At 35.5% G+C, this 11,447-nt stretch overlaps 5 protein-coding genes across 5 annotated transcripts; 3 read left to right on the forward strand and 2 right to left on the reverse strand.

The window, feature by feature from the left end:
• Nucleotides 1-49: 49 nt before the first annotated feature.
• Nucleotides 50-4,419, forward strand: DFA_06564 (uncharacterized protein; the record flags this gene model as incomplete). Its single annotated transcript, XM_004362208.1, has 2 exons — nt 50-419; nt 608-4,419. The coding sequence occupies 2 exons, from the start codon at nt 50-52 to the stop codon at nt 4,417-4,419; spliced, it is 4,182 nt and encodes a 1,393-aa protein (XP_004362265.1).
• Nucleotides 4,420-4,570: 151 nt separating this feature from the next.
• Nucleotides 4,571-5,659, forward strand: DFA_06565 (uncharacterized protein; the record flags this gene model as incomplete). The annotated part of the gene is made up of 1 exon (XM_004362209.1): nt 4,571-5,659. One exon carries the CDS (start codon nt 4,571-4,573, stop codon nt 5,657-5,659), a length of 1,089 nt encoding a protein of 362 aa, XP_004362266.1.
• A 94-nt stretch (nt 5,660-5,753) lies between these two features.
• Nucleotides 5,754-6,149, reverse strand: DFA_06566 (uncharacterized protein; the record flags this gene model as incomplete). Its single annotated transcript, XM_004362210.1, has 1 exon — nt 5,754-6,149. One exon carries the CDS (start codon nt 6,147-6,149, stop codon nt 5,754-5,756), a length of 396 nt encoding a protein of 131 aa, XP_004362267.1.
• Nucleotides 6,150-6,225: 76 nt separating this feature from the next.
• cnrP (importin 9) lies at nt 6,226-9,757 on the reverse strand (the record flags this gene model as incomplete). The annotated part of the gene is made up of 4 exons (XM_004362211.1): nt 6,226-6,321; nt 6,432-8,963; nt 9,046-9,276; nt 9,440-9,757. The coding sequence occupies 4 exons, from the start codon at nt 9,755-9,757 to the stop codon at nt 6,226-6,228; spliced, it is 3,177 nt and encodes a 1,058-aa protein (XP_004362268.1).
• Nucleotides 9,758-10,249: 492 nt separating this feature from the next.
• Nucleotides 10,250-11,394, forward strand: DFA_06568 (uncharacterized protein; the record flags this gene model as incomplete). The annotated part of the gene is made up of 3 exons (XM_004362212.1): nt 10,250-10,494; nt 10,888-11,042; nt 11,132-11,394. The coding sequence occupies 3 exons, from the start codon at nt 10,250-10,252 to the stop codon at nt 11,392-11,394; spliced, it is 663 nt and encodes a 220-aa protein (XP_004362269.1).
• Between the last annotated feature and the right edge of the window lie 53 nt (nt 11,395-11,447).

The raw sequence follows: 11,447 nt of genomic DNA on the forward strand, positions 1-11,447 counted from the left end.
ATGTACTAATTATCTATTCAATCTATACAATACAGTATAGACAAATGAAATGGAACCGTCATTAGAAGAATCATTTAAAAGAATATTAAATAATGAAAGAATATCAAAGCAGATATGGTTGAATGTTCACAAGATTCAAGTACACTTTGCAAGACTAGATACATTCAAACAGTCGTATCCTCGATCACACATCTACAAATACACAGACTATCAAGATTGTTTTGATCTAAAAATATTGTCTGATCGATTTGGTTTAGAGTTGCTTGATCCTTTATTTGTCTTGCCAAACAACAAGACAGATACTCAAACGACAACATCAACAACAACCCTCCTTCCTCTACCACCAACCAACTATCATCTAAGAGGTGAACAAATTACAAACTTGGTATACGAGAAGCCAGAATATCTTGTGTACCATCGTAAACACAATGTCAATTGGTTCAACCAGATTAATGAAATCATAGAGTCACTAGGTCTTACGGATTTCATGAAATCGTATTACCAAGATGAAGAAGAAGAAAAGACTACCTCTTCCTCCACCAATGTTGTGACACCAAAGATATAATGCATTCTTATTACTTGAATAATGGACAAGAACTATTTTTAGCTAGAGCTATGAATCCTCCATCTATGATGGTGTATCCTACCGATCAAAAGAAGAAACTTGTAATATCTGCTTTAGAATATTTTAAAAACAAAACTATTATTAAAAATAGAACCCTTGACAACATTGACATTACAACAATAGAATCATTATATCAAAAATTAATTCAACATTATGATAATAATATTAATAATAATAACTGTAATAATAATAATAATAATGATAATATGTTTGAATATTTAACTTTGGTCAATTTGTGTAAATATTTTGGTGAACAACCAACAACGACGATTCCAGATTTAATCAAGTATTACCCAGATTCATTGGAATTGGTAGACGAGTTGATAGAATATGAATACAATCATTTCTCCAAAAGTCATATGTTTGATCTGTTTTGTAAGTTTGGAACTTTGAAACAGGTAGAGTATTACCACTCTAAATTGGTTGCAGAAGACTCAATCGAACCAAGGGCATCTTACAATGCAATGGATTGGGCTGCACATAGACCTGATCATAAAGTAGGGCTTGAAATCACTCGGTTCCTACATTTGAATCGTCAAGAACAATGTACTCAACTTGCCATACTCGACAACAAGAATGCAGATGTAGTCATCTACCTCTTACAACAAAAGCCATCACTTGCAAGATACTATAGTATTCAAAGTGCCATCATGTCACTCGATCTACCATTAATCAAATTTATAACCGAGTTTTATAAATCAGTCACCTTTGAAGCCCCACATCGAAACATCTACCCTCTCGTCATATCCCGTTATTTAATCGATCGGATAATATCAAATCTCGGGCAAGAATCATTACTGGATTTGATATCGTATCTTTTCCAACACCATAGAGATGTTCTTTCAATGTACCACTTATTTTCATCAGCATGTTGTCACGGTCAACTTGGTATTGTTCAATTCCTACATTCACAATATCCAGTCAATGGAGATACTAGTCGAGAAGACCTGACTTTCAAACGAGTCAGAACTACCATTCTAGACGACGCCTTTCTAGTTGGTATTGACGATGACATTGTAGAATTCCTCATTCACAATCGAACAGATGTCCAATTTGGTGAAGATTCATGGTCATTCATCGGACAATATGGAACTGTAGATCAGTTGAAAATGGTTCAAGATTGTGCAATCTCGAGAGTCTCTGCCACTGAGGAGGTCCCGTTATTATACCATACAACTACTATGACACAGGCAATCAGATATGGAAACATAAATATTATTCAATATTATGCAACCAATGATCGTGATTTGTATGATCAAGTGATGCTTCCTCATGTTGTTGTACACTCGTTACTTCATGACCACCCAGATAGAATGATAAATTATTATCTCTCCAACCATCAACAACAACTGTCTCAACCAATTTTACATTATTTATTCTACCAATCATTGGTACACCACCGAATAGATATTGCAAAGACTGTTGCCAACCTACTGGATAAACCAAACCTCTCACTAAACATCAACGAGTTAAATCACATATTCTCATTGCCAGAGAATCCGACATTACTTTCATTGCAATACCTTTTACAACTTGGCTCAATTAAACAGGATCAACTTGACTCTCATCCTTTTATAATTGCCAATTATGGTTCAATCTCTCAACCAACCATCACTTTATTAAAAAAATATAATATCACTGTACCTCAACTTGTAATTCAAAAAGAACAAGAAAAAGAAAAAGAAAATGAAAATGAAAATAATAATAATCAAAATAATAATAATATAGAAAATAATGATAAAATTAGATTAGTATTTCAAAATAGATTTTTATTTAAAAAGATATTATCATTTACACATTTACCAAATTTGGATAGATTGGATTGGTCAAAGATAAGAGATGCAAGAGATACATACGATATGTCAAGGAAATTTTTCCTTTTACTTTGTAAACAACAACCAGAGACCATTACAAATATAGACAATCATTTCATCTACCAAATTGTTCATAGCAACGACAATGAAACACTTAAAATCATATTGGAAAAACACCTCGACCGCTTTAACATTTACCTTTTACTAGTAAAGCTAGTGAATCTTGGAAACATTAAAGGATTGGGAATATTAATGGATAGTTTGACAAGCCAAAACAAACAATTAACAAAGGCAAAGAATCCTCCATTGGAATGGTACAGTGCAAGCTCTGAACGTGCCTGTTATCTATTGGTCAAACGATGGAAGGCTTTTAACTTTTCAGAGATACACTCGGCAAGTTATTTGTGCAAAAAGTATAATCCCATCACAGTAGACATTGTGGAAAAGGATTCATTCAAAGAGTTGGGTCCAACCGATATCGACAATATCCTCACATTCCTAAAATACCGTCTTGCATTGGAACAAGGAAAGACTGATAGCGGTCTTTCATCATTCTCGCTTGATGATTTGGTAGTGATGATTCACAACCCTTTGTACCTAAAAACAAAGGGACAGCATCCAGAGCTGACATCAGGTATCACTCATTATAGTAATGAATTGGAGGATATGGATATCATGCGATTCGTACACCAAAACATTAAAGACATTCGATATGTTCTTCCACCATACCAATCAAGGACCGATTTTGTCTCTAAAAACATAAAGAGTATTCTTTATATTACCCACAACCAACTACCATCAGATGCTGGTGTAGACCACGATCGATTCATCCAAGTTACACCAGACATCAATGATCCACTCAACACTTATCTCGAGTTGTACGGATTCACACCCTACATCAGTACCATGCCAGTCAACCACTCTCACATTATACGATCAGGCAAAAAAATTAGCAAGACCAAACTCTATTTCTATGGATTAAACTTGCAGTTGGATTGGCGTGACAGTAACTATGACACATCTCATTATATCTATCACAATGCCAAACGTGCAGCATTTTTCTTCCATTACATGGGAATGCCAATTGAAGTTGTGCTACATTTATTCCTCTACACTGAGGTTTATGACCTGGTTGTATCTTACTTTTATCCTATCTACTTTGATCAGGAAAAAGTAAAAATTGACAATCATTCAAACATCGACATGTCAGAGACGGACAAACAAGTTGCTCTAGAAAAGATAATCTCTGTAATCAGAGTTCCAAACATTGACCTTGACTATACCCTCACCCATCAACTTATGAGACAAAGTCTGCTGTCTATCAACTGTTATGTAACCAACCAAGATGATGAAGAAGATAATGATGTATATGAATTCGAGAAATGGAACTTTTTGGGAGGAGATTGGAAGAAAGACCAAGACTTTACTTCACCAAAAAAGAATGGATTTTGTTTGGAACAATACATCATCTTGCTACTAGACACGATCAAACTTGAGTGTCCAGCCTTGGTAGATTTTGTCCTTTACGAAAAGGATGAAACTTTGGTTGAACAACTTGACGAAATTCGAAAAGCAAAGATATCAACAGTCAAAAAACATATATTTGATTTGTTGAGATTGATTATTGATGCTGGAACAATGTCAATGTTTGAATCAATTAAAAGTAAATCAGACGACTATGCAAAACTTGTTATTCGATTTTTGTCAGAGCAGGATATCAATTTAAACGCCACATTTATAGAGTACATTTGGTCGTTAAAGAGTCAAGATGATCAGAGAAAAGCTTTAGACACTGTAAACAGTGCATCACCAGATCAATATTTGGTTTTAAAGAAACTTTGGTTAAAGTCCTATCCTGATGGCATCGACACTGATGGCAAAAAAGTGGATTTCTTTCCTAAATTTAAACCAAGATGTCTTAATCTTCGTCTAAGTTATATTCTTTTACAAGATATAGAAACATTACATTTAAATAAATAAATAATTAATTATAATTAGTTTTTTTTTCATCCCTCCTAAATTTGATGTTTTAAATTAATATTAAAAATTCTGAGCGTTAAAGTCATCTAATCTTTTGTGTGAAGTTAGAGATAAAGAGAGATATATTAGATATAGATATAGATAGATTAGTATGTCACAACAACCTCAACAAAATGCAACTCCAACAACAAACCCAACATCACCACCTCTAAATAATAATAGTACTACAGCGAATCGACCATTTGTATATGGTCAACCTGCAGCAACAATGCAACCACATCATACTTATACAAGTGCAGGTACTGCAGCTGCATCTTCGGGTGGAGGTGTTATGACAGGAGGAGTTCCTCTACCTACTACTCCTACAACTATACCAACTACACCAACTACACCTGGTACAGTTACTAGTGGTGTTGGTGGAGTTCAACCTGCAGTCAACAAATCTGGTACTGGTTTGGTACAACCTACATCACCTACGATATCAGCAATTCCTCAACCATCGATCGATCAGACTATAGACAGTCTCTTTAGAAACAAGAACTTTTCATCACCTACAGGTAGTTTGGTGGGTGTCGGTGTCAACTCGACCTTGTCAACTAGCGCATTGAATCCTTCTACACCACCAACAACAGCAAAGACAACAGAAGAAAAGGCACGTGAAAAGAAGGAAAAGGATAAAGAGAGAAGAGAACGTGAACAACGCGAGAGAGAGCAAAAAGAACGTGAACAAAGAGATCGTGAGCAACGTGAAGCTCTACTTGCTGCCGCACGTGAACCAGAGACAGAGATACTTGGAAAGAAAAAGCTACACGAACTCTTGCAGCAAGTATCTCCGGTAGAAAAGATGGATGAGGAGGTAGAAGACATGCTTGCCGTGTTGGCCGATGATTTTGTGGAATCAGTCGTCTCGTTTGCATGTACATTGGCCAAACATCGTAATTCGACAACATTAGAGGTAAAGGATCTTCAATGTCACCTTGAGCGTAATTGGAATATACGTGTACCTGGATTTGGGACCGATCAAGTAAAGACATTCAAGAAACAAAACGTACCAGACAATCACAAGACTAGATTAGCGTTGATGAAAAAAAATATATTAGCTCAAAACAAGAAACTAAATCAACAACGAGAACAACAATTACAACAACAACAACAACAAAGAGAACAACAATTACAACAAGCTGCTATACAACCTTCTTCTTCATCAACTTCTACTACAAATAATAATAATAATAATTAAAATCGAAAAATGTAAATAATAATAATAATAATAATTAACCAATAATAATAATTGAATTTATATAAAACTATATATATTTATGTTTGTTATTATGTCAATGTTTATCAACAAATATTTGTAATCTATTGGTAGTTGTTGGTGTTGTTGTCAATATATGGTTGTTGTTGTTTCTACCAAATAATGTATTTGGTTTTGATAGTTTGATGGGAGGGAGTGGAGTAGGAGGTTGGGATTCACCAAAAGAAATATCCAACAAATCAATAGTTTGAATAAATGGATCTAAAATGCCTTTAATTAAATGATTATTATCATCATCATTAATGTCATTTGATTGTTTGTAGATTGGTGGTTGATTGTGTAGTTGTTGTTGTTGTTGTTGTTGTTGTTGTTGTTGTTGTATTTTATTTCTTAAAAAGTATTGTCTTTGATAATTGATATTCTTTCTTTTTTTTACTACCTTTCTGGTATTACCCATCCAATTCTTATTCATTTTACATAAATGACAGATAATGCGTTTGTTTGTGAAGTTATTATTTATATATTTATATATTATTATTAATTATTCTTTATGCCTGAAAGTTTGTTGCTAAAATGGGTTGAATTTCATTAAAAACTGTTGGATTTGAAGTTGATAATCTTATAAAAACATCTTTAATATAGTTCTAATAAAAATAAAATTAAAATAAAATATAAAATTGATTAGTAAATGTAAATTATAATTATTGTTATTAATTTTTCTATTTTCTATTTTCTATTTTTTGTTTCTACTTACAATTAAATCTATATCATAAAGAGGATCTTCTTTTGAAATTGGATCAAATTCAAAATCTTCATCATCATCTTCATAATCTGGATAACCATAATCAACATCATCCAAATCCAAATAATCATCTGCTTCTTCAAAATCATCGTCAACATTGAATTCATCGTCTTCATCTTCATAATCAATCTCTTCTTCTTCTTCTTCTTCTTCATCTTGTTGACCACTGTGATCCTTTAAATTGATACCAGCTTGTTTTGCCAATTTCTTTGCATTTAAATTTTGAATATCTTCCTCTGCTTCCTTTTTGGCTTGTAATTCATCTTTGTATTGGTCGGTTAGCATCTTTGTGATTTTGTGGATAAGTGGAACCTTGGTCCACTTGATGGCAGAAGAGACTGCAGACTGTGCGATTTTGGCTTGGGAACGTGTCTTTCCTTCAAACTCTTTGGGTACAAGCATGGTACCGTCAATGAAGATGGTGCCAAGACGACGATCACCCGACGCCAAAATATGTGACAATGCTATAGTACTAATATTGATATTTAACTTTGATTGAATGTCATCAGTGTGTTTGAGCCATTCGTTCATGACAAATGTCAAACCATTATTGTTGTTATTTTTAATATTGGGGTCGTCTACGTTCAATATATTGGACAACTCTAATTTAGCCAAATAGTCCAATACGTCGTTGGTGTGCAAAATGAATAGTCTGGCAAAGATCATCACCAACGATTGCTTGAATGATGGTACCTTTGAAATGGCCAACACCTTGATGACCAACGATAAAAGGGCGGGGAGGAGTGGACGGATCTGGTCGCTCATCTTGACCAACATCAACTCGGCAATGGGTGGTGCATACATGGCGATAAATTCGTTCGTGTTGGATACATGCTTTTCGAAAATGTGTAAAAGACAGGCGACTGATGTCTGTCCGTTGGTGGGGTGCACCCAGTTAAAGAGAAGTGGCGATGCACGGTGGACAATGACAGTGAGCGCGTTCATACCGGCCTTGAGCACTCCATTGTCGGTTTGAAGCTTCTCGCAACACAACATATCGACCAATGGTCTAAAGATATGGCTTACGATTCCTGGGTCGACATTGTCAACCTTGTAACCCTTGATGAGCACACTGATCATGTCTACAGCACTCTCCATGATGCCAATGTACAATGGCTTGTCAAAGTTTTCGAGTACCGTGCAAAAAGTTGGCAATGAACGTTCGAGAATACCCGGATAGACAGAAGCAGACGAGCACAACAACTGGAACATATCTTTAATGTCTTCTACGAGTTCGGGGTCGTTGCTGTATTTGACCCAAGTGCTGAGGAGTGCTGGTGTGATGAGTGGCTCGTAACGGGGGGCCAATTCTCTGTCTGATCGACAGATCGATTTGAGTGTTGAAATGACAATAGTGATGCAGTCGTCTTGAATAACATTCATAAGAGCACATGTGGATTGAAGAATCGATGGAGCATATTCCTTTACCAAGTTAACATTGTTTCCTTGTGCAAAATAGGACAATGCTCGTAATGAATCCAATTTGATCGAGAATGTATCGTCTGTTGAAGGTGATTGAAGGATTTCAACGGCACGACGAAGATATGGGAGTCCAAGAGAAGCATCAACAGCGGTTGAAAATCTACTGGCAACAGTGAGTGAACGAGACTGAAGAATTTTGGCATAGTCGTCGTCTAATGAATAGTTGAAATCGGTTGAAAGAATGTCTCTCATCAACATACTAAAGTCAAAGTACTTTTTGTCACCTGCTTTAATAAATTCTTCAGACAATGATCCTAATACGTTTAATGCAGCTTCACGTAGTCTCCAACCTTTTTCAGCACCCATCTTGGCAGCTGTACCAAGTTGTTCGTATACTGCTTCCCAAACCAATTTGAGACCCTTTCCTTTGAACTGATCCGAAATATCCTTTAACAAGAGCACCAAACTAACACGTGGGTGGTAGTTGCTCTCATCTTCTTGCTCTAAAAATTGGCTTGGTTCATCTATCCAAAGATCGGTCAATTCGTAGGTCATTTGAATGTAGAGGAGTGATTGTTTGATGACTGCACCCAAATGTGCTTCAAATATCTTTTTGGTGGACTTGGGGCCAATGGCGTACATGATAAACTCTGAGATGGATGCAATCAAGCTGTCGATACGTGTGACACCTTCGTCGGTTGCTACTGGGATGACTCCGTCGACCCAGATCTCTGAACGTTCATAGAGTGGATAATAGTCGACAAACAGTGTCCAGATGGGTGTGATCATCGATATCATGTACGATGCCATCTTTTTGGGGTAATTGGAAATAAATTGTGACAAGCATTCAATGACACCGGTTTGAATGGTAAATTGTTCATTTATAAATTTGTCATGGGGTCCCGATACACGTCTATTTAATAATCTTCCAAATTGTTCCATCCACACTGGAATCACAGGTGCCAATACTTTGGTAAGTGTTCTTGATTGATTCATCAATATTTGAATAACAATATTTTTAAATATATTTATAATTTTTAATTGTATAGAATATTCTATGTTCTAACAAAATGAATGATAAAAATTAATATATAAATATAATTGTACATTTTTCTTTCTCTCTCTTATTATTATTATTACATACATCAGATTTTAATAAAGTAATAAATACTGGGAATAAGACAACAATGATATGTTGAATTTGTGATTCATCCAATTCCCTTGGATCGCAGAGAATCTCTAAACATTTCATCGATCCATTAAAGAGATTCTTGTCCTTATTGACTGTTTGATCGAGACATTGAATTAAATTGGTAAGGAGAGATGGCCATTTCTCAGGCCATTCATAAACTCCAATTTTACCTATACACATTGCCTAAAAGAGAGAGAGAGAGAGAGAGAGAGAGAGAGAGAGAGAGAGAGAGAGAGAGAGAGAGAGAGAGAGAGAGAGAGAGAGAGAAAGAGAGAAAAAGGAGGCAATTATTATTAATAAATGAATAAGCTAGAAACGAGTCAAACTATCTACACTCTCTACATACAATAGCAGTTCTAATTTTAGAGATTGGATCAGATAAACCAGGAGTGATGACATCTTTAATGGTTGCCTTTTCTTGTTCACTTGGTTCATTGGCACCGTCGTTCCAATTTTGTTTGATTTTATTCTTGAGTAGAAGCAATGATAACTGTCTGAGGTCTTGTTGAATCATTTTGTTCATTGCAATCTCTGCTAGCATGATACCATAGTTTGCAGTTTTGTTTATATGTTGTAATCTTGCTTCGCATTCTTTTGTGTGTTCGGGTATCAATGATCCCTTTAAACACTCTAAAACATACTCTCTACTTATAGTTGTCTCCATCTTTACACTCTTCTCTCTGTTTTCTATCTCTATCTATCTGTTGTTGTTGAAGTCGATAGAACCACCAAACCGATATCTTCTCTAATGATAATAGAGAACCAATGACTACTTAGGTGTGTCGAGTCGAAACTTTGTCCGTTAAAAAAAAAATTTAAAAAATCAAAATTTTCTTCACTCCATTTTTTACAACACACCACAGCTAGCTAATATTTAGCAGTTCTATTGCTTCCCTCTTCTTGCTTCATCTTTCATTCGTCTCTTCTTGGCTTGGAATTCTGCTGGATGCAGAGAATGAAACTCGGGAGCGCAGGATTCCATCGATAGACACTTCAAAGCATCGTTGCAGTAGTGTGGGACCCTTTCACCGGCATTCACTGTTGATTGTGCTTTTGGCTAGAGAAAGAAAATTGATAAAGTATGTTTGTAAATAAATTTGGTCATAAATTTAAAACACTGCATCGCAAATAATAATAATCAACTTACTCTATAGGTATGGCATTCAGTGCAACGCTGGGTTTGGGTTTGGCATCGCCAACGGCAGGCTCGATTTGCATGAACATTAACACCTTTTGGTTTTCAATGGCGCTTGGAAGAGTAACCGGGCTCAAATACCTCCCAAGAGAAAAAAGAATCAAATTCTCCACCACCACGACCAAAGACCAAGGGGAACAGAGCAGACCAACATCAAGACTAGGCCAAGCGGAGGCAAATTACATCAACTATCTCTCTCTTTTAATGTAATTTACCTCTGCTTGGTCTAGTAGTGCTGGTGCTTGGAACTATATAGGTATGCATACTCAAAGTAAATTAATAGGTGTTTACACCAAAAAGCAGTTTGTTTACAGAACAATGTTGATGTGTGAATCTTGAAAATCGCTCAACATTGAGATAGCATTCTCGAGAGAGTGTTAATGATGACGAAAAAAAAGCACATGGATAGGTCGTTAACAAAGTTAATGATCGGTGTCGACTAGTATCACAATCTTTAAATGTATTTTCTCCCCAACCCCCCCCCCCCCCCCCCCCTCTAGGTCCCAATGAAGTATGTACCTATTTAAATTTTCGTATTCGAATATTTGATGTCATCAACATGGGAGCAGTCTCTATGGAAACATATAAAAGAATGATAGTTTCAATCATTTTAAATCACCAAATCAACCAATCGATTTTAATCATTCTCTCCAATCCAAACCAAACCAAACCAAATTCAAAATGTTTAAACCAACAACTATCTTTGCTGTTTTTGCCATTATTCTCTGTGCTGCCGTAGTTGCCAATGGTGCTAGTATGTTTAATAATAATTATATTTTTAAAATTAATTATTAATTAATCTTTTTTTTTTTCTCTCTCTTCTCTCTTTTCTCTTTAAACTAGTTACCAGTGTTGTCCAAGAAGGAAAGAAACTTACAATCAATTATTCACCAATGACAATGATTTGGTTTGATAATCAACTTATCAACGATGGAGTAGTTACCAACATCAAACCATATTGCAAGGCCATGTATGGATGGTCACCATTAGTTTGCAACTTGCCATCCGTCCCAGATTGTGATACTATTCGTCTCTATGGTTCTGCTGGTATCGGTGCTACTAATCTTCAAATGCTTTATTCTTTTAACTGTACCGTCGTTGCTTAAATTAATTAATTTCATAATAAACATAACATAGTTTGTTGCAACCACATATATAT

This window comes from Cavenderia fasciculata (genome assembly GCF_000203815.1).
Source record: "Cavenderia fasciculata unplaced genomic scaffold Scf_Dfasci-G-p-12c09.r1-3, whole genome shotgun sequence".
Classification (NCBI taxonomy): domain Eukaryota; phylum Evosea; class Eumycetozoa; order Acytosteliales; family Cavenderiaceae; genus Cavenderia; species Cavenderia fasciculata.